Source organism: Humulus lupulus, chromosome 6 (assembly GCF_963169125.1).
Source record: "Humulus lupulus chromosome 6, drHumLupu1.1, whole genome shotgun sequence".
NCBI classification, from domain to species: domain Eukaryota; kingdom Viridiplantae; phylum Streptophyta; class Magnoliopsida; order Rosales; family Cannabaceae; genus Humulus; species Humulus lupulus.
Genome location: NC_084798.1, coordinates 72,222,319 through 72,243,534, shown reverse-complemented (window position 1 = coordinate 72,243,534; position 21,216 = coordinate 72,222,319). Strand labels below are relative to the sequence as shown.

The 21,216-nt window shown below is 39.2% G+C and overlaps 1 protein-coding gene across 1 annotated transcript; it reads left to right on the top strand.

Annotated features, from left to right (window-relative positions):
- The first annotated feature begins 11,736 nt into the window (after positions 1 to 11,736).
- On the top strand, positions 11,737 to 20,854 carry LOC133785209 (uncharacterized). Its single transcript, XM_062224461.1, has 8 exons — positions 11,737 to 12,070; positions 12,182 to 12,321; positions 12,529 to 13,201; positions 13,690 to 13,951; positions 14,138 to 14,283; positions 15,259 to 15,322; positions 16,939 to 17,186; positions 20,790 to 20,854. Exons 1-8 carry the CDS (start codon positions 11,737 to 11,739, stop codon positions 20,852 to 20,854), a joined length of 1,932 nt encoding a protein of 643 aa, XP_062080445.1.
- Positions 20,855 to 21,216: the final 362 nt, after the last annotated feature.

Sequence of the window (21,216 nt, the reverse complement as noted above, 5' to 3'; positions counted from 1 at the left end):
GGTCTTTTGGTGTTTAAAATCATTTAAGTGTTGATTTTGGATTTATTGCCTTAGTGGAATATGTAGAAAGTTTTGGAAGTCTGAAGAAAAGAAAAAAAAAAAAGAAGGAAAAAGCAAGAGATTCTTCTCTCTCTCGGTTTAAGGTTTTTTCACCAATTTTTTCTGGAATTTAGAGCTAAGATTCAGAGAAGGCTTAGGCTAAGGCTCAACATTAGGGTGGCTTGAGGGTTTGTCAGAGATTACTCATCCAATTAAGGTAAGGTTTTGAGGTTGTTATTCAGTTTCTGGTTTTTGGTGTTAAAATGGATTTTGAGCTGAGTTTTGATGGAAATTCTAGGGAATTAAGGCTGAAGTTTTGAGGAGTGAAAGCTAAGGAAGTGTGAAGGATAGCCTAAGTTTGAATTTCTTTATTGAAGGTAATAAATTCAGAAATTGGTCACTTTAATTCTGAGGTTTTTGTTGAGTTTTTGAGCTTCAAGCTCAACCATGATGATGTCTTTATTTTGGGGTGCATGTGCTTAAGTTTCATATGGTTAGGTTGTTTGGGGTGAGCTGGAGATGTTGGTAGGCTTGTTTGGGGTATGGTTGAGGTTTGGTTGATTTTTGGAGAGGTTTGGCTCGGGGAAAATCGAAGGAAGGGGAAAATAGGGTTGGTTGTGCTGTGACTAGCACTATAGCGCTAGCCTTTGGGCGCTACAACGCTACGCCTTGTGGTCAGAGGGTGTTTGGGCTCTGTTTGTAGCGCCCACTTTAGGGCACTGTAGCGCTACCCTGTTCTCAGAAGAGGATTTTTGGGTTATTTACTAGGGTTTTTGACCGGAGGCTCGGGGTTTGATTCCACCACCCCGTTTGGTGGAATTAGGGCTTTGCGAAGGCTCGGGATTGGTCCCATGGATAGGTTTTTTGGATTTAATTTTGGTGATAATTATGATCTATGGCCGTGACTAGGTGTACGCTAGGGCTCAGAAGGGATCATGCTTAAGGGGTTGTCATTATTGATCAAAGCTACCGGAATCAAAAGGTAAGAAAACTACACCTGGTTATGTGATTGTGTTGGGACTAAAAGCTCCCTATATTTGTATGATGTCATAGATGGTATTATGCCATGGGACATATGATAAATGGCCTAAGAGTGCCGTAATCAATATTTGCGGACAGGGCGCGGCTTGGCCACTGGTAGCTGAAGACAGCATGATATTCACTGAGCTCGGTTTAAGCGGGCCAGAGTCAGTGGGATAAATAGAGGGTGCGGCCTAAGGGAGTAGACCCTCGCTATCATACATGAATTGGTTATTAATGTGAAATAATGATCTTGGTATGCTGAATACTTGATTATAGTGAATGTTTGGATTGCTGAGTTTATGACTATGCTATATGGGCTATCTGATTATTTGACTGGTGATTATGCTCTGTTATTGTGTTTTCTTGTTGGGCCTTGGCTCACGGTTGCTACGTGGTGCAAGTAAAGGCAAGGGCAAAGTGGATCAGTCCTAAGACAGAGAGCTTTGAGCTGAATGTAAATAGTCAGCTGATCGGCTGCCAGGGCTGAGGAGTAGTACAGGACGGGAAAGGCTTAAAAGTTTGTTTTGCCTTAGAGTGGCTAATAGCTGTACTTTTATCCTAAAATTTTGTAAACCGTCTTTTAATGTTATTATTTTTGGGATCCCATGTAAAAATGTTTGATTATCAGAAATGTAGCTTTTGTGGCCAAAATCTTTTAACCCTAGTTCAACTACAATTTTAGTAACTCATTTCTAACCAAATGACTTGATTAGCAAGTCTTGCACCTTTATAAACACACAGTGTAACGGTCTTGGCTATCCAGGGCGTTACAACTTGGTATCAGAGCATCATAGGTTTAAGGGTCCCTGAAGACTGGCTGGACATGTACATTCGCCATTAAAGACAAGCTCGAATCAGGGTTTGGTAATTGTGTATACATGGTTATATGCATAAATGATTAGAATGGAATATGAATGCTGATATTTGCTTGATTAATAGGGCGCATGAGATACTGATAGGGCCTGGCCCTTGACTATTGTGTGATTATATTGAGGCGTGCATATTAGTATTGCTATGCAAGTGAATGAGTATATCGATGAATACTTGGCTAAACTGTTATATCTTGATTGTTGTGAATGTTTGAGTCCCAGTGGTGGATAATGAAAGGATTATTACCCTATCATCATAGTCTGACTGCTGAGTCATTGATTGCAGATTAACTTGGATAACTATGCGTCCAAGAAAATCTACGCGACTAGCCGGCATCAGGTCTGAGAGTAGAGATGATGACCAGGGCCAGACCCCTCCGCCAGTCCTTGAGAACTGGCAGCAACTTATGGCAGACATGCAAGCATGGCTATAGAGCCAGGATGAGCAGATCCGCATTCTGCGACAGTAGGCTCCATCAGAGAGTGCTGCCCTTATTGTGCCACTTGCAGTGGTACCAGTTGTACAGCCGGTGGAGGTTGGTAATAGATGGGAGTCGTTGTATGAGCGGTTCAGGAAGCAGCAGCCCCCAATCTTTGAGGGAGGACCTGATCCACTAAAGGCCGAATAGTGGATGACCATGATTACTACTATCCTGGATTTCATGAGGGTAGAGGGACATGACAGAGTGGCCTGTGCCACATATATGTTGAGAGAGGATGCCCGTATCTGGTGGGAAGTGGCATCACAGACCAGAGATGTTACTACATTGAGTTGGGAAGGATTCAAGGATTTATTCAGTCAAAAGTACTATAATGTTGCCATTAGGGCAGCGAAAGTAAATGAGTTTGTGGGGTTGGTTCAGGGCAGCATGACAGTTACAAAATATGCCCTGAAGTTTGACAGACTTACGAAGTTTGCACCAGATCTTGTGCCTACTGATGCAACTAGGCTGGACAGATTTATTAGAGGGCTTAATGCTATGATAGCCCAAGATGTGAGGATTACAACAGTTCCTGGGGGGACAACTTATGCCCAGGCTGTAGAGAAGGCTCTTACCGCTGAGGAGGCGGAGAATAAGATATGGAGAGATAGTGCAGCGAGGCGGGAGGGCCGTAGGGCGGTGCCTCCATATTCTGGTTCTGGTAGGGGCGGAGGCCCCAGTGAATTGAAGAGAAAGACCCCTGATGCTTCAATCGCTTCTGGTCCTGATAGGAAAGGTCGGGGTACTCAGGGTGGCCGCCAGGGAGGCGATGATTTATGGAGGAGCTATCCTGAGTGCATGAGGTGCAGAAGACGCCATCCGGGCGAATGCCGGACTAAGGCCTACTATGTGTGCGGGGTGGTGGGACACCTCAAGAAAGACTGCCCGACAGTGAAGAAGGGAGATGTAGGGAAGGTGGACAGCTTGACTCCAGCTTGAGTGTTCACCCTAACGCAGGCATTGGCCGAGGCTAGTCCGTCAGTAGTGACAAGTCAGCTTTCTAGTGCTGGCTCTTCTTTTACTGTATTGATTGACTCTGGTGCTACACATTTGTTTGTTTCTAGTAAGGTAATTGATAGACTGTGTAGACCTAGTGAGTATTATACTTTAGGGTTTGGGACTATTTTTCCTACAGGAGAACTGGTAGTTTCTAGGAGGTGGATTAGAGCACTGCCAGTGATGATTGATGGTACGGAATTGTCAGTAGACTTGATTGAGTTGAGTATGGAGGACTTTGATATGATTTTAGGCATGGATTGGCTGGTTAGATACGAAGCTACTATTGACTACAGAAAGAAGATGGTGACCTTTGAGCTGGAGGGCGAGGATCCCTTTGTTTTTGTGGGAGCAGTGTATGGACCCTGCGTACCCAAGATTTTAGCGTTGAGAGCTAGGAACCTATTACAAGGAGGATGTATAGGTTTCCTAGCTAGTGTAGTAGATAACACTAGGGTTTTTCCAACAAGACCGGAGGAGGCCGGATTGGTTTGCGAGTTCTTGGATGTGTTTCCTGAGGAATTATCTGGATTTCCACCACGTAGGGAGATTCAGTTTGTTATTGAGTTGGCGCCAGGGACAGAGCCAGTGTCAAGGGAACCATATAGAATGGCACCGGCAGAACTGAATGAATTGAAGATACAGCTGTAGGAGCTTCTGGATTTGGGGTTCATCAGGCCTAGTTACTCGCCATGGGATGCTCCAGTTTTGTTTGTGAAGAAGAAGGAAGGGACTCTGAGAATTTGTATAGACTACAGGGAATTGAATAAGTTGACTATCAAGAATAAGTATCCCCTACCAAGGATTGACGACTTGTTCAATCAGTTGCAGGGTAAGACGGTGTTCTCAAAGATTGGTCTTCGATCTGGTTATCACCAGCTGAGGATCAAGGACGAGGACATACCGAAGACGGCCTTCCGAATGAGGTATGGGCACTGTGAGTTTCTGGTCATGTCGTTTGGCTTGACTAATGCCCCAGCAGCCTTTATGGATTTAATGAACAGGGTGTTCAAGGACTTTCTGGATTAGTTCGTTATTGTCTTCATTGGTGACATCTTAGTGTAGCCTAGTTTAGAGGCAGAGCACAAGTTTCATCTTCGACAGGTTCTACAAAGATTGAGGGAGCATCAGTTGTACGCCAAGTTTAAGAAATGTGAATTTTGGCTACCAGAAGTAACATTCCTTGGACATATTGTTGGTGCATATGGGATTAAGGTGGATCCATCTAAGGTGGAGGCAGTTAGGGATTGGCCGAGGCCAAGGAACGCCTCGGAGGTGTGGAGTTTTCTTGGTCTAGCGGGTTACTACATATTATTTGTGGAAGGCTTCTCGAAGTTAACGACACCGATGACAGAATTGACACGAAAGAATTTGAAGTTTATCTGGTCAGACAAGTGAGAACAGTTTCCAAGAATTGAAGCGACGACTTATTACCGTGCCTGTGTTGAGTCTTCCTTTGGGGGAAGGGAAGTTTGTTGTCTACTGCGATGCGTCGAGGTTGGGTTTAGGTTGTGTGTTGATGTAGAACGAGAAAGTCATTGCTTATGCGTCACGACAGTTGAAGGAGTATGAGCAGCGGTATCCTACCCATGACTTGGAGTTAGAAGCGGTGGTATTTGCACTGAAGGTTTAGCGGCATTACCTATACGGGGAGAAGTGCGAGATATACATCGATCATAAGAGTTTGAAGTACTTCACACAGAAGGACCTGAACATGAGCCAGAGACGTTGGCTAGAGTTGGTGAAAGACTATGATTGTGATATTCTTTACCATTCGGGGAAAGCCAATGTAGTGGCAGATGCATTGAGCCGGAGAGCCCAGGTCAATTATATAGTTCCACCCAGATCTCGAGAGAGTTAGCTGATGAGATGGTCAGAGCGGGGATAGAATTGGTGGTGGGCCTGTTGGCCAATATTACTCTACAGTCGACCTTGCTAGAGTGGATTAAAGAAGGTCAATTGGTAGACACTCAGTTACAGGAGGTTAGGGAGAATGTCTTAGCGGGAGTAGCTAAGGACTATTCTATTTATGAGGTATGTTTGCTTTGGTATCAGAGGCGGATTTATGTTCCAGCTGAAGAGGGGATCAGATGAGAGATATTGGATGAGTCACATACAACGCCGTACTCACTTCATCCGGGTACCACGAAGATGTACCAGGATCTATGGACGTTATATTGGTGGCCCGGGATGAAGAAGGATGTGGTGGAGTACGTAGCCAGATGTTTAACCTATCAGCAGGTGAAGGCTGAGCATCAGCGACCAGCAAGGTTGCTTTAGCCTTTTGGTATTCCTGAGTGGAAATGGGAGGATATTACGATGGATTTTGTGGGAGGTTTACCCAGAACAGTAGGGCTTCATGACACGGTATGGGTGATAGTGGACAGATACACCAAGTCAGCCCATTTTCTTCCAGTGAGGTCGACATATACTGTGGATCAGTATGCAGAGTTGTATGTGAGAGAGATCGTACGTGTCCATGGGGTTCCTAAGTCTATAGTGTCAGATCGGGATCCTATCTTTACCTCCAAGTTTTGGGGTAGTTTGCAGAAGGCTATGGGAACTCAGTTGAAGTTCAGCACAACCTTTCATCCTCAGATTGATGGAAAGTCTGATAGGACAATTCAGATATTGGAGGATATGCTCAGAGCGTGTGTGATCGACTTTGAGGGGTCATAGAGTAAGTATCTCCCGTTGATTGAATTTTCATATAACAATAGTTGCCAATCAACGATTGGAGTGGCTCCCTATGAGATGTTATATGGGAGGAAGTGTAGATCACCCATTCATTGGGATGATATGGGTGAGAGGAAGTATTTGGGGCTGGATATGGTTCAGAGGACAAATGAATCTATTGAGAAGATCCGAGCTAGGATGCTCGCCTCACAGAGCAGATAGAAGAGCTATACTGATCCCAAGCGTAGGGACGCGTAGTTCTAGGTTGGGGACCACGTGTTTCTCCGAGTATCACCACTGCGAGGGGTAAGGAGATTTGGAAAGAAGGGCAAGCTAAGCCCTAGGTTCATTGGACCTTTTGAGATCCTGGAAAGGATCGGTCAGGTGGCTTACAGGTTAGCCTTGCCACCATCGTTGTCAAGAGTCTAGGATGTATTCCATGTTTCTATGCTCCGGAATTACGTCTTAGATGCGACAAATGTGTTAAGGTATGAAGACTTGGAATAGCAGACAGATTTAGCTTATGAGGAGCAACCAGTTCAGATTTTGGATCGAAAGGATAAAGTTCTACGGAATAAGACAATTCCTCTAGTTAAAGTACTGTGGAGGAATAGTAGGGTCGAAGAAGTGACCTAGGAGCTTGAATCAGCGATGCAGGATCGGTATCCCGAATTATTCAGGTAAATTTCGAGGACGAAATTCTCATTAGGAGGGGATAGTTGTAACGACCCAAATTTACTAATAAGGCTTAAGGGCCTTGATTAGTGTATCAGGAGGGCATAACAGGATTATATGTGATTTAAATGACTAAAAGCATGTTTATATGATTATTTGGATATCTGTGATGCATGACTATGTGTATTAGTATGCATGTAGGCCCTGATTAGGTTAGAAGGGCATATTCGTAATTTTGGCCTGTTGAGGGCATAAATGTAAATATCTGTGATAAATTGTTGAGACCACATATTATTATGTGGATATATTTGTAGCTTGTGACTCGAGGCGATCCTAGTGAGCGGTTTAGCGAAAAGGTCACCGCGGGGATTTATACCCGGCTCGGGGTGAGCCTGGGGGTATTTATGGGAATTTAAGAAGTATATTGGGGATTATTTGATATTGAGGAATATAATTGATGATTAGTTAGGTGTTGGGAAGTAAGCGGTAAATATTAGAGACACTCGAGGAATTAGCGGGAATTGGGAGTAATGACTAAAATGCCCTTAGGGTGTTTAAAAGCTTAGTTTTAATTGGGAGGGCAGCTTGGTCTTTTGGTGTTTAAAATCAGATAAGTGTTGTTTTTGGCTTTATTGCCTTAGTGGAATATGTAGAAAGTTTTGGAAGTCTGAAAAAAAGAAAAGAATATGGAAAAAGAAAGAAGGAAAAACCAGGAGATTCTTCTCTCTCTCTCAGTTTGAGGTTTCTTCACCATTTTTTTCTAGAATTTAGAGCTAAGATTTAGAGAAGGCTTAGGCTAAGGCTCAACACTAGGGTTCTTGATCTGGCTTGAGGGTTTGGCAGAGATTACTCATCCAATTAAGGTAAGGTTTTGAGGTTGTTATTCAGTTTTTGGTATTTGGTGTTAAAATGGATTTTGAGCTGAGTTTTGATGGAAATTCTAGGGAATTAAGGCTGAAGTTTTGAGGAGTGAAAGCTAAGGAAGTGTGAAGGATAGCCTAAGGTCGAATTTCTCTATTGAAGGTAAGAAATTCTGAACTTGGTCACTTGAATTGTTAGGTTTCTGTTGAGCTTTTGAGCTTCAAACTCAACCATGGTGATTCATTTATTTTGGGGTGCATGTGCTTAAGTTTCATATGGTTAGGTTGTTTGGGGTGAGTTGGAGATGTTGGTAGGCTTGCTTTGGGGTATGGTTGAGGTTTGGCGTGTTGTGACTAGTGCTGTAGCGCTAGCCTTTGGGCGCTGCAGCTTTAGGCCTTATGGTCAGAGGGTGTTTGGGCTCTGTTTGTAGCGCCCACTTTAGGGCACTGTAGCGCTACCCTGTTCCCAGAAGAGGATTTTTGGGTTATTTACTAGGGTTTTTGACCGGGGGCTCGGGGTTTGATTCCACCACCCCGTTTGGTGGAATTAGGGCTTCCCGAGGGCTCGGGATTGGTCCTGAGGTTAGGATTTTGGGATTGAAGTTTGGTGATAATTCTGATCTATGGCTGAGACTAGGTGTACGCTAGGGCTCGGAAGGGATCGTGCTTGAGGGATTGTCATTATTGATCAAAGCTACCGGAATCCAAAGGTAAGAAAACTGCACCCGGTTATGTGATTGTGTTGGGACTAAAAGCTCCCTATATCTGTATGATGTCATAGATGGTATTATGCCATGGGACATATGATAAATTGCCTAAGAGTGCTGTAATCAATATTTGCGCACAGGGCGCGGCTCGGCCACTGGTAGCTGAGGATAACTTGATATTCACTGAGCTTGGTTTAAGTGGGCCGGAGTCAGTGGGATAAATAGAGGGTGCGGCCTAAGGGAGTAGACCCTCGCTATCATACATGAATTGGTTATTAATGTGAAATAATGATCTTGGTATGCTGAATACTTGATTATAGTGAATGTTTGGATTGCTGAGTTTATGACTATGCTGTATGGGCTATCTGATTATTTGACTGGTGATTATGCTCTGTTATTGTGTTTTCTTGTTGGGCCTTGGCTCACGGGTGCTACGTGGTGCAGGTACAGGCAAGGGCAAAGTGGACCAGTCCTGAGATGGAGAGCTTTGAGGCTGAATGTACATAGTCAGTTGATCGGTCGCCACGACCGAGGAGTAGTACAGGACGGGAAAAGCCTAAAAGTATATTTTGCCTTAGAGTGGCTAGTAGTTGTACTTTTATCCTGAAATTTTGTAAACCGTCTTTTAATGTTATTACTTTTGAGATCCCATATAAAAATGTTTGATTATCAGAAATGTATCTTTTGTGGCCAAAAGCTTTTAACCCTAGTTCAACTACAGATTTAGTAACACATTTCTAACTAAATGACTTGATTAGCAAGTCTTGCACCTTTATAAACACACAGTGTAATAGTCTTGGCTATCTAGGGCGTTACATGCGCCAGCCCAGCTCGTGCGTGTTTGCCAGCTGCACCCTTGCGCCCAACACCGCGCCCCTACGCCTAGGGGTGTTCATAAAACTGCCCACACCGCACAAACCGCCTACACCGCACCACAATTTGTGGTTTAGAACCCTTCATGGTGTGATTGTGGGTTGTATTTTTGCCAAACCGCGCGATGCGGTGTGGTTTGCAGTTTTAAATTTCATAAATGCGCATCAAACCGCACCACACCGCACCGCGTCATTATATATATTAACTTTTTATATTTTTTTCCATTTTACTACATTTAAAGTTAATGCATAACTATTTTTATAGTATAATATAATATACACAATATCTAGAAAAAAATATAATGTTTCATAGGATGCTAACACATATTCACTTCAATCTAAAGATATTCCCCCTTAATTAAAATATTTACTTTTATATTACATTTTTTCTTTGTTATATTTTTATTATTTTGCTTCAAGTTTATTAGCTTGTTGTACATTTAATTATTTTGTTAAACACTCTATGGTTATGAGATTTATTATCAACATGTCTTAATCATAATGTTTAACTATTAAATTATTTGGCGATAGGTATAAACTACCCACACCGCACCGCACCACTCCGCATTTTTACAGTGCGGTTTATGCAGTTTGAAGTCTATGAAGTGCGGTCCAAAAGATTAGAGAAAAACCACACCACGAATACCCCTACCTACGCCCAGCCACCGTGCCCCAACTGCAGCCTGCCTACACCCCAGCCAGCTCTTAGCTGAGCCTCCTCCACCTGTCGCACCCTTGGTACAACCTAAGGTGATACAAACCCTAGTGTGTTGTTTTCATAATTATTTTTAGTTATTCATTTAATTAAAAAATAAGAAATTTAATTAAAATGGTTTTAATTTATAAATTTCTTTAATTGAAATAATTTTGATTATTTTTCCTAATTAAAAATGTTTTAATTGTTATCTTCCATAATTAAAATTATCTTAAATTTTAATTTATTAAAATTAAATTGTTTAATTTTATTTTTGAATTAAATTACCCAAATTCAAATTGGGCCTTAGAAACTTTTGGGTGTTAAAACCCAAAGTTTAATTATTTTAAAATTTTTTTTAAAATAATTAAAAAGTTGTAACTTAATAAGAAGGTTTTCCCGCGGCTCCCTCTCTTCCAAGGCGAAGAAGAAGAAATCGTCTCGGAAGCCTGTGACGTGATCGGTTGCTCAGGGCTTGCCTTCAATCCAAGATGAGAATGATCAGGATGGACTCATTCTTGAAGATGTGTACATGAATGGTGAAGATCTGACTCAGGGCGTGACCCTAAATGATGCGGTGATGGGAGTGACGGACGGTGGAGAAATCCAAACTGATGCACATGAGGCTTCTGAAAGGGCTACCTCCTCTAGCTGGGCGGACAAAGTGGAGGCAGGAGACTTTCAGGCTTCGGCTCAAACTTATTGACAACAATTTTCGACAGGGAAACTTTCATTTTGTGACCAGAAACTTGAATATGCTAAACCATTGTTTAAAGATGGTAATAGGATTGCTCAGGTTGATATTGATGAAGTGAAAATTCAATCGGCTAATTGGAGTTCTGCTGTCATTTGTATGGTTCTTGGTGCTAACCCTCCAATGGCTGTGTATGAAGGGTTTATCAAAAGGGTTTGGGGTCATCTAGGGATTGCCCAAATAGCCAGGATGACAATGGGACTGATTATGGTCAAGTTTAATGATGATGCTACTCGAGACCATGTGTTGGAAAATGGTATTCTTCATTTCGATAGAAAACCAGTGATCGTTCGCCCATGGACAACTGATTTAAGTGCATTTCACATGATCCGCTCAGTGCCTCTTTAGATTAGATTACATGATTTAGGCCTTCAGTATTGGGGAAGAAAATGCCTTAGTGCCCTTGTTAGTACGATAGGAAAACCGATAATGGTAGACAAATTTACTCGAGAGAGATCTAGAGTTCAATTTTCTAGGATTCTGGTGGAGGTGGAAATCACAGATAATCCCCCTCGGATTATACATTATCAGAATGAACAAGGTCAGCTAACATAACAAGGGGTGGACTATGAATGGTTGCCTGTTAAATGTAAAACATGTTCAGGTTATGGTCATTCTATGGCTGATTGCCACAAGGAGATGAAAACTCAGTGGGTTAAGAAGGACAGTCGTCCTAGACCTTCTCCTGAGGATGGGCGGGACAAGGATGAACAATCTTTGGGTGCTATACCTGAGTTGCCTAAGAATTTGGCTGAAGTTTCTAATGTTGCTGAGGGCCAGAGTGCTAGAGATAAGTGGCACTCACCTAAGAAAATGGTTCCTTTGCCTAAACAAAGGCCAACCGAGAGTAAAAATAAGGGAGCCAGTAAATCTGTGGAAACAGGATAGAATTTGACAAATCCTTTTGAGGTGCTCCAGGAGCAGTTAGAGGGGGAGAAAGGAGGAATAGGTAATGTTAGCTCTTCTTAGGATAATTGTAATATCTTGAGCTTGAATATAAAGGGGTTGAATGGTCTGAAAAAACAATCTGCTGTGTTAGATATTTGTAGTAGGAATAAAGTGGGGGTTGGTGTTATCTTGGAAACTAAAATGAGGGGGAATAAAGTCAGGCAGTTGATGACTAATAAATTTCAAAACTGGGATTTTTATTCCAGTCCTATTACTGAAGGTAGAATATTGATCATATGGAGGAAGATCTTGCTCAAGGTTATTGTTCTAGAGGAGACAAATCAATATGTTCACTGTTATATTAAAATGGCTGGTCAGAAACATCCTTTTAGTGCTACATTTGTGTATGGGCTCAATACTATGGAGGAACGAAAGATCCTATGGCAAAGTTTACCAAGGCTTTCTCTTCTAGCCTCTTCTTGGGTTATATTAGGAGACTTTAATGCAATTTTTACAACAAAGGATAGGAATGGAGGTAAGCTTGTGTCTAAAGTGGAATTATTAGATTCATCTTAGTGGCTTGCTGATAATCAAATGGACTCACTCAAAAGCACTGGCTCATTCTTCACTTGGACTAATAATCAAGATGGGTCTGTTCGCATATATTCTAAGATAGACCATGTTCTTGCTAATGAGGAGTGGCTGGATTTTTTTCCTAATACAACAGCTATGTTCAGTTGGGAAACAGTTTCAGATCACTGCTCTTGTACAATTTCTATTCTGGCTGTGAAGAACTTGGGTGTTAAGCTATTTCATTTTTATAATTTATGAACTGAACATAAATATTTTAATGAGGTGGCCTTAGATAGTTGGAGGAAGCCGATTAAGGGGACTGGTTTGAAGTCTATCTATTTGAAGACAATGCGGCTGAAACATAAGTTGAAGAGATTTAATAGAGATCATATTGGAGACATAGGAGTGCAATTTTAGCAGGCTAAAGATCACTATCAGGCTGCGCTTTTCCAAGCTCAGCAACACCCCCGAGACTTTACTCTTCAAGATAAAGCCAAGGCTGCTGCTGATGCTTTTATAATCCAGGAGCATATGTATCACAGTTTCTTGGCTCATAGAAGCAAGCTTACTTGGTTAAGGAAGGGTGACATGAATACTGCCTATTTTCGTGCTTGTTTGAAAAAGCGCAAGGAGGAGAATAGAATAGCTACTTACATAATTGAACAAGGTAGGGTGGTGGATAATTTTTCTGAAGTGGTTTCTAATTTTCTGAATTACTTAAAAAGTTTTATGGGTAGCCTTAGTTCAGCTACTAAGAAGATAAATAGACAGTGTGTAAAGATGGGATCCAAGCTCTCAATAGACCAGCAGATTCAATTGTTGAAGCCTTTCTCTCATAAGGAAATACGCGATACTATATTTAGTATTCCCAATACCAAATCCCCGGGTCCAGATGGGTTTGGCTTTGCTTTTTTCAAGGAGTTATGGCAGGAAATTGGCAGTGAAGTTTGCAGAGTAGTAGGTCAGTTTTTTGAGACAGGTAGAATTCCTGAGGAGCTTCTTAATACTACTCTGTCTTTGGTCCCTAAAACTGATAATCCTTCTCAGGTTGTGGACTATAGACCTATTGCTTGTTGTTCTACCCTTTGTAAATGTATTTCTAAGCTATTATGCTCTAGATTGGCCAGGGTCCTTCCTGATTTAGTTCAAATCAGGGAGCATTTGTTCAAGGTAGATCAATAGCTCATAATATCTTGATTTTCCAAGATCTTATCAAGAATTATGGGAGATCTTCTATCTCTCCTAGGTGTGCAATTAAAATTGACATCAGCAAAGCTTATGACACAGTTGATTGGCGGTTTATTGAGGATCTCTTAAAGGCTTTGTGTTTCCCTGCTCAATTTATAGGCTGGATTATGACTTGCTTAAAAAACACATCATATTTCTTGCTTATGAATGGAAGGGTTCAAGGAAATTTTAAGGGTGAGAAGGGGCTTCGTCAAGGGGATCCAATGTCACCACTCTTGTTTGTTTTAATCATGGAATATCTCACTCGGAGACTCCAACTGGCAGCTCAAGATTCTAGTTTCAGATTTCACCCAATGTGTAAGAGTCTTAAACTTCTTAGTTTATGTTTTGCAGATGATCTGATTTTGTTCTGTAGAGGTTCTCTTTCAGTTGTTAAAGTGGTCAAGGGTGCTCTAGGGGATTTCAGTTCTGCTACTGGGCTCCAAATTAATGCTAGCAAATCTCATATATACTTTGGGGGAGTTTCTGCTGAGGACAGACAGATGATAGTTGCTGAGATACAGCTTTCTGAAGGCACCTTTCCTCTTAAGTATCTTGGTGTCCCTATGAGACCAACCAAATGGAAGCATGAAGATTGTGACATTATCATCCAAAAGTTCAAAATGCACTTACATACTTGGGCTAGTAGGCACTTATCCTGTGCTGGTAGAATCCAACTCATCCATTCAGTTCTCTTTGGGCTGAGGAACTACTGGATGAGCATTTTTGTTCTTCCCCAAAGTATTATTAAAGAAGTTGAAAAACTTTGTCTTGGTTTTCTCTGAGGAGTTAATGGTAATAGGAGCAAGATTCATGTGGCTTCTTGGTCGAAGGTCTGTCTGCCTAAAGCTTATGGAGGTCTTGGGTTTAGAAATGGTTCTGTTTGGAACCGTGTCATCTTAGCAAAATCTATATGTGCTATTTCTGAGAAGCATGATGTGCTTTGGGGTAAGTGGATTAATTCAATCTACTTGAAAGGCTCAAATTTCTGGTCTTATAAGCTGCCTCCTGATACAAGCTGGTATTGGAGGAAGTAATGTAATTTGAGGGGAAAATTCAGTTGTGATGAGATTACAGCTGCTGGTGCATCAGGAAAGTTTCACTCTTCTAAATTGTACAACAGTACCCTTTGCCAACAATAGGTTGGCTACCATCGAGCAGTTTGGTGTAGGTTGACTGTAACGACCCAAATTCGCTAATAAGGCTTAAGGGCCTTGATTAGTGAGCCAGGAGGGCATTAATGGAATAATTGTGATTCCATGAGTAATTATGTGTGTTAATAATGTTTATATGATAATTGATTATATTATGTGGTAATATGATATGAAATAAATATGTGATATACGTAAGAACCACATTATTATGTGGACAGGTTCGCAGAGCACGACTCAAGACGATTCTAGGGTCAGATAGTGGGGAAAGTCACAATGGGGCTTAAGATATGACTTTGGATAAGTCGGGGGTACTTTTAGATAGCGGGTAGCGATTTGGACTATCGGGTCATGAAAATAAATATATGGAGATATATTTGAGGTTAAGATGTATAGGCGGGAATATTGGGGGATTTTACCATTTTGTCCTCGGGGACGGTTCCGGCACCCCGAGCCTCGGGATTAACTTAATAGATAAGTTAGATATAGAGAAGCTTTTAGAAGAAAAACACAAACCGACTTAAACTTAGTCTCAGCTCTCTTTCACGCTTAAGGGAAAACCAAGGAAAGGAAACACAGAAAAACTAAGGGGAACAAGCTGAAATTTCTTGAATTTGTGGTGAGGATTTGGAGGTTTAGCCCAGGAGTACATCAAGAACTAAAACAGGGATTAAGGTAAGCATCTAACTCTACTTTCTGTGGTTGAATTCTGAGTTCTAGATGGGTTTTGGTTAAGTGCTGAAACAAGTATAGTTTTGGTGTTTTAAGGCAGAATTAAGAAGGAAGCTTGGGAATTTAGCTTGGTTATGGCTTGGTGAAGAGATTCAACAGCAAAGGTAAGTCTCAACTCCTAGTTTAGAGGTTTTAAATTGGGTTTGTGTGGCTGGTTTGAGTGTTTATAGCACTTGGGCTTCAGAAATTGAAAGGAGGAGATTAGAGTGTGCTAGGCTGTGTTTTCTTGGGAGTTATGTTGTTTAGATCATGCTAAAGAATTTGGAAATTAATTGCTTAGGAGTTGGGAAGCTTTGGGGTGGTTTAAGGTGAGGTTTTAGACTTAGGAATGGTGTAAAATCTGGGTTCGAAGGGGAGGGCCGCGGCTCTGTTCTAGAGCGTTGTGGCCCTAGCATGCAAAGGAGCCAAGGAGGCTCGGCCAAGGGGGAGCGCCACGGCGCCCAAGGCAAGGGCCGCGGCGCGTGTGTGGTTCAGCGTGGGAGTAGGTTCTGTTTTGGGGAAGGGCCACGGCTAGGCTTCAGGGGCCACAGCCCTTGGTTGCACACATGAGTTTTTGAGGGTTTTAGGCATGGGAAGGTGGTCTAATGTGCTCGGGTTTGGTTTCACCACTATGCTTGGTGGAATTTGGAATCCCGGGAGCTAGTTTTGTAATCAAAAACCTATATTTGAGTATTTATGAAACCCTATACTTTGGTTGTGGCTAGGTGACAAAAGCTTAGGCTCGGGACCGGATCATGCTTGAGGGGCATTACTCGTAGTTCGATAACCGTATAGACTAAAGGTAAGAAAACTGCACCTGATTGATTATATGAGACGGGACTAAGGGCTCCCTAATGTAAATGCTTGAAAATATGGTATTATGCCATGCAAGCCATTTAGTGAACCAACAGCCTAAGGGTGCCAAGGGTTTCACTAGCGCACAGGGTGCGGCTCGGCCACTGGTAGGCGAGGACAGCTTATTATGCACTGAGCTCGGTTTAAGCGGGCCAGAGTCAGTGGGTTAAACAGAGGGTGCGGCCTAAGTCATCGGCCCTGAATATTATGTGATATGAGTGTTATATGTGGTAGAATGAATCTTGTATTTGATTGCGTATGCTGAGTGTCTGCTGAGGATTATCTGAAGGGAATACATGCTTATAGAACTGTTTGTTTGTTATCATTGTTTAAGATATTTATGATGTTTTCTTGCTGGGCCTTGGCTCACGGGTGCTACGTGGTGCAGGTAAAGGCAAGGGCAAGTTAGATCAGCCCTGATTGGAGAGTTCAACGAGCAGAATGTACATAGCCAGGTGCTCGGCCGCCACGGTTGAGATCTAAGCAAGGACATGGAACCTAGAGATTGTCTGTTTTGTCTTAGTATGGCTAGAGGATATTTATGTATTTTTGGGAGTCTGTAAACCTGTTCTAACTTTTTTTTTGTATGGGATCCCATGTTTACTGCAGTTTAAATATATGAAATGAGTCTTTTGAGACCAAAACCTTTTAAACCTTAGCTTTTACATGTTTAGTGACACATTTTCAAATTAATGACTTGATTAGCAAGTCTTGCACCTTTATAAGTACACCATGTAACGGTCTTGGCTATCCAGGGCGTTACATTGACTATCTTTAAGCACAGATTTCTGTTATGGAAAATTATTAACTCTCAGCTACTTACTCGTGACAATATGCTCCGGTTCTGTGTGCCAATTGAATCACTTATGTGTCCTGTTTGTGGTAGCTTTATTGAGAGTCATTCCCATCTGTTCTTTGACTGCCATCTCTCCAAACAGGTTATGGAGCTTATCTTTGATTGGATGGTTTTTAAAGCTTGGTCTATTGAGTTTGCTGGTTGGAAGGTCTGGCTTACTAGCAGAAAACCTGGTCTCCTGTTTTCTCTCACTAACATGATATTGGCAGCTGCTGTCTACAACAGATGGAGGAATCGAAACAGATGTATTTTTGATAGATTTTCTTGGGCGGCTGTTGGTATTGCCACTAAGATAAAGTCTATAATTCAACACAGATTATACATTGTAAAAAATAGAAAATTGTCTATAGAGGAACAACGATTTATAGCTAACATTATAATGTAATTAGCTTGAGTGGACTGGTTTGTTGCTTGTGTTTGTAGAATTGGTGGGGTTTTTTCCTTGTTTGTAGTTTGGGTTGGCTGAGTTTGCAGCCTGTGTTTGTTCAGTTTGGCTGAGTTGTACAGTTTGGCTAGTTGATTAATGAAGTTCCTTTCTTCTTGATCAAAAAAATTAAAAAGTTGTATAATTCAAAATGGATATGGAAAATGGTGGCATTGGCTTAAGAAGACTACATCTCAAGGTTGAAGATCAAAGTGCTCTTAATCAAGCCTTAGTTAGTCTAGGTTACATTTGCATGTATTTTTTTCAAGTGCTGTAATTTTTATAGAAATACCCAAAAGTTACCATAACCGCTTTTTTTTACTTATTATAAATGTTTGAATGTGATTAAAGTGTTTAATATTTTTTCATGCATTATAACATGTCATTCATATACTCACACAGTATGTGATAAACTCAATTTCGATCATATATTTTTAATTTTCTTAGACTTAGAAATTGTTAGTTTTTAATTATTTTAATGATTTTAATTTTATTTTTGGTAATTTGTGATTTTTGGGTTTGAACGAATTTTAAAAGTAAAAATACATATTTATTAATATAAAAATAAATAAAGTTCGAATTGGTATTTCTATGACTTTAATTTAATATATTTTTTATTTGGAAATATTAAATTTTGATTTAATTTATTTGGTTTTATAGGAAATTGTGTATTTCTATGAAGAAAATAAAATATAGAAATCTGAACTAGAGTTTGACACAAAGCTAGAGCTGAAACTTCATGATCGATTTTGACACTGTTTCAGCCATATTCTGAAAATTCTTCCAGAAATAGAAGTTGTAGATATGTTTCTAAAATTTCCAAAACGTATTGAATTTTCCAAATCGGAGTTATATTGAGAGAGATATGTCCAAAATACGATTAGCGTGAGAAAATTCAGTTTCTTGAGGAATACGAAAATTTCATATTCAAACTCCAATTTTGCACCCAACAAGTAGATATTTTTACTCCAAATTCGAAAATTGGAGATATCACAATAATATTACAAGAAAATTAATATCTATTAGTTTTAGTTTTAGTTTTAGTTTAAGTTTGAAGTTTTAAATTTTATTTTGATTAGTTTTAGTTAGTAGGAGACTATTATAAATAGATGTCTATCTCTATTTGAAAACACACTATCTATTCTCTCTTTTACAGAGACATTCTCTTCTACTCCTTTTCTTTTAGTAATTTTAGTTTTTATTTATTGTTGTGCTTATTGTTAAGGGTGATTTCAAAGCCCTAAATATGATTTCTTGGTTTTAATAATTTTCATTGATTTTCTATTCCCTTATATTAAATTGCTTCTATTTTTCTATTTGAATGTCATGGATCTTGTAAAATCTTGTTTAGACAGCTGCTAATTAGGGTTTTGCATTATTCTACTATCATCTTAGGATTGCTATTCACCTAATAGTTTAGGATTCTAAGTAGAAGTGATAAATTACATCTTAGGATTTCTATTCACCTAATAGTTTAGGATTCTAAGTAGAAGTGATAAATTACATTTAAGGTATTATGATAGGTATTTTAATTGTGATGAAAAATAGAACCTAGGTTAAATGAATTGCATGCTCAATGAATTTGTTGCCTAGAATAACCTGTTTTCACAAAGTGTAATGCTTTCACTAGGTTAAATAGATCACATGCTTAATGGGTTTATTGCTTGGTAAAAATGGTTAATTAAGGGCGCTTAGCTTTAAATAATTATAATAGGGAAACTGGGATAATTGACTGCTTAGGTGTTATTTGTGGGGTTAATAGTTTAATTGAGAATATAGATCAATGTTATTATTAAAATGCTTGAATGAGTATTTAGTTGTGGAGAATGACCTCTTAACTATTAACTTTATTTTTAATTATTTTTATTGCCATTTTTATTTCTATTTTCAAAAACCCTTGATTTATTATAATTTTTTTTGTCATTTGAATAATAAATTGAATATTAGTCCTCGTGGGTTCGACCCTTATCCGCTATACTGAAGTAGCTGTTATAAGTGATTAAAATTAATATTTAAATTTGATGCGACATACGACACCTGTCAGTATGCAATTAGCATGCATTACATTCGTGTAGAAATATGCTATTAGGAACGTCCTATATTTTGTTATATGCTTATATGTGATAATTCATATAATAATAAATTTAGTCTTAATTAGTTAAGATGGTAAATCAAAATTAAAGTTGTCTAATTTGTTATTTTAATGAAAAATATTTTATTAAAATAAAAATGATATTCACTTAGTTAAAGAAAAATTAGAATTAGAATTAAGGGCACAATTTTGTTTTGTTTTGCTTAATTGGATTAGTAATTATTAGAATATCATTGGTAAAAATAATTAAATTTATTTTTACAACTAAATTAAAAAATATTGATTTTGTGAAAAACACACTTTTCCAAAATAGTGAGTTGGAGAGGGAGTTATGACAATAAGTCTCATGGTCTCCATTATTGGTTGAACACCGAGAGGCATATGAAGGGCCTCATGTCGCCTCCATTTGCGACCTCCCTAAGGAAAGGCTTCCGAATATGTTTATTTTATCTCCAGGTTGACTTCTCTTATGACAATATAATTAGTGATGTATTTCAAGTTTGACTGACCCTAAGGCACACTCTTGAGTTAAGTCATTAATTGAAAATAATGGGTTACACTCCAAAGGTGTATCTAGGATTTCGAGCATGACTAGTGCATCTTGACCAAACTAGTCGTAGTTCATAATTCAAAAGAGAAAAAGACGTTTTTAAGTTTTCACTTATGAAATTGAGATTTATCTCAAAATTAATTTGGAGTTTGTCTGACCTACCCCAAGGCAGTCTATTAACTTTTCAAATTAATTTATCGTGGATTAGTATATATTTTTTTATGTGTTTTTATATATATTTCATTCATGCATCATATTTACTTTTCCAAATAAAATATGATATTTATTATATGTTTTAATTAATTATATTTTATTTATTTATTTCCATCAACAATGGTTAATTCTCTTAATCCTGATCATGTACTTGAAAACTTGGGAAATCAAACATACCTTATTGACAAACTCTTGCAAAGGATTCCATTTATTCTTTACCACATGAGAAGATGGTACGATGGGATTCACATTGTCTTCGGAACACAAAACTTGTATGGAGCGATCTGTGATCTACCACCAGAGGAACCAAGTTTTTCATCTAGCTTTGATGTACATGAAAAATATGGTGAATGGATGAGATCGAATCACCTGGCACGTCAATGCATGTTATCGACCATGCATGACGATATTAAAGAATGATATATGGTTATTGAAATTGCATATGAGATGTGGGCCATGATAAAAGATGATGCTATAACACATGCTCAATTTTTGAAATACGGGGTAAATTCGATTTACTCAAAAACTCTTCTTTAATATTTTTGAATGCTAGATTCAAAATTATGTCACTAATAATATTTTTCATTTGTTCTTGTTTTTAGGGATGCAAAAATCTTTTGAGAAAAAGAGTAGTTGCATTGAAACCATAGCGAAGAGGAAATTATGAAGACAATTGAATAAAGAAAAGATTAGTTTAGAAATTTATTTTGTTAATGACAATTTAATTTTTTTTTGTCATTTTGAAATAGTTGATTTTCATTATGAAAGAAATTAATGAGTTATTTTTCTTTAAAGTAGTTCTAGAATCCTTTCTAGAAACTATGTTTTTAGATTCCTTTATTTGATGAATGAACAAGTTTAATATTTCTTTTGAATAATAAATTCAATTTTTATTTTTGAAACACACTTGTTCCACCTATTTCATCAATGAGTATAAATAATAATTATGAATTATTGTGCAAATCATAGATTTAATAAGACATCTTATTCCAACCATAATTAAGTGAAACATATATGTGAATTATTTTT